Source organism: Perkinsus marinus (assembly GCF_000006405.1).
Source record: "Perkinsus marinus ATCC 50983 genomic scaffold scf_1104296954514, whole genome shotgun sequence".
In the NCBI taxonomy this organism is placed as follows: domain Eukaryota; phylum Perkinsozoa; order Perkinsida; family Perkinsidae; genus Perkinsus; species Perkinsus marinus.
The window spans coordinates 1-2,120 of NW_003208106.1; the positions used below are offsets into that span (position 1 = coordinate 1).

The following is a 2,120-nucleotide window of genomic DNA, read 5'->3' on the forward strand; positions in this document are numbered from 1 at the left end:
TTGGAAGATTTCGAACCGTACGTCCCTATAGTGATGGCCTTGAGGAACCCCGGCATGAGGGAGAGGCATTGGGAGGCTGTAGGGCAGTTGTTGGCCCGGGAGGACGAGGAACCGGTTAAGGTTGGTCCGAGCTATGCTGATGATAATATGGATGGGAGCACGAACTTCAATCTGGAGGCACTACTGGGCATGGGCATCCTCAAAGTGACGGATAAGGTAGCGGAGGTTGGCGAGAGAAGTGCTAAGGAGTTCAGTATTGAGAAACAGCTGAGAGGCATGCAGGAGGCTTGGCAAACGGTCGAGTTCGACTGTAGAGAGACTTATCGTAATACTGGTACTTACATATTGAAGGGCTCTGAGGAAGCGTCGATGCTACTGGATGAGCATATAGTGCTCACTCAAGCAATGCAGTTCTCCATATTCAACAAGCCCTTCAAGGAGGAGATCGATGCCTGGGCTACTAAACTACTCTATGTGTCGGAGTGCTTGGAAGCGTGGTTGAAGGTGGGACTGTCGTAGGTAGTCATGATTATGAGTAAGTCTTAGGTCCAACGTGCATGGATGTACCTCCAACCCATCTTTGATTCGCCCGATCTGATGGTGCAGCTGCCTAGCGAGGGTAAGAAGTTCAAGTCGGTGGACCACGTGTGGCGACAAGTGATGGGTCGGGTGGCGAAGGACTGCAAGGTTATCAATGCTTGCTCACAAGAGGGGCTCCTTGAGAAGTGGACCCAAGCTATCGAGGACTTGGAGTGGGTTCAGAAGGGCCTTGAAGACTATCTTGAAGTCAAGAGAGGTGAGCCTGTACTCATATTTTGTTATTGACAAATCTGCTTGGTGTTTTCAGCGGCTTTTGCGAGATTCTATTTCTTGTCAAATGACGAGCTGTTGGAAATCCTCTCTCAAACTAAGGATCCTACTAGGGTCCAGCCTTTCCTCTGTAAAGTATTCGAGAACATGGCCAGTCTGGCATTCAATGACGACCTCACTGTATCTAGTATGAGCAGTCTAGAGGGGGAGAACGTAACGTTCGTAGAGTTACTCTCGACGGCTGGTTGCAACGTTGAACACTGGATGACGGAGGTGATGTGACTTACTATCTTCATACCACACCATCGCTGATTCAGGTCGAGAAAGCCATGAGAGAGGCAGTGAGAGCAGCGCTGTATAACGCTGTGTTGACGTATGTAGACGTGCCTCGCACAGAGTGGTGTGTGAGCCATCCAGCACAGACCGTCCTCAATGCCAGCCAGGTACCACCATAGTTGATCATGTTAGTATTCGAGGCCTTGTTAGATACACTGGACGTCGGAAGTAGAGGTCCATATAAAGGAGGGGACTGTTGGTCTATATGCTGAGCAGCTCCATCAGCAGCTGATGGATCTGGTGGCCCTCATTCGGGGCGGTCTGACCAAACTACAGCGGACAACAGTTGGGGCCTTGGTGGTTATAGACGTCCATGCTAAGGATGTCGTGGAGAAGCTTAATGAGGAGGCTATCACTTCTACCTCGGCATTTGAGTGGATCTCACAGTTGAGATACTATTGGAATAAAGATGATACTGGTAGAGAGAACTGTTGGGTTATGATGGTCCAGACGGACTTCCCCTATGGGTAGGCTGTCGGCTGTCTAGGTTGGTATAAGAGGGGCAGCCTACTTGTGTAGGTACGAGTATCTTGGCAACACCTTCCGACTTGTAATAACCCCACTCACTGACATGTGCTATATGACTCTAATGGGAGCCCAAAGCCTCAATCTAGGAGGGGCGCCTGCTGGCCCTGCTGGTGAGGGGTTCGAATCCACAGGTTGTAGTTGGTAAGATACGAAGTAGGTACGGGAAAGACCGAGACCACCAAGGATCTTGCTAAGGCCCTGGCCAAGCAGTGTGTTGTATTCAACTGCTCTCCTGAGATGGACTACATTATGGTTGGCAAGTTCTTCAAGGGTCTTGCCTGTTCTGGAGCATGGTATCGTCATCAAGCCTCATCCTTAGTGGCTCAGCTTCCTCCTTCTCCTCTCCAGGTGTTGTTTCGATGAGTTCAATCGTATCTACATAGAAGTGCTCTCCGTGATAGCCCAGCAGCTGTTGGTCCTATTTGGTGCTAAGGCCGAGCTGAGCA

The 2,120-nt window shown here is 50.2% G+C and overlaps 1 protein-coding gene across 1 annotated transcript; it reads left to right on the forward strand.

The window, feature by feature from the left end:
* Positions 1-33: 33 nt before the first annotated feature.
* Pmar_PMAR020194 (dynein heavy chain, putative) lies at positions 34-2,099 on the forward strand (the record flags this gene model as incomplete). Its single annotated transcript, XM_002776063.1, has 8 exons — positions 34-504; positions 547-796; positions 848-1,083; positions 1,128-1,253; positions 1,297-1,613; positions 1,666-1,784; positions 1,832-1,967; positions 2,023-2,099. Coding segments are annotated over 8 exons (1,732 nt in total), but the record flags the coding sequence as incomplete, so codon positions are not given.
* Between the last annotated feature and the right edge of the window lie 21 nt (positions 2,100-2,120).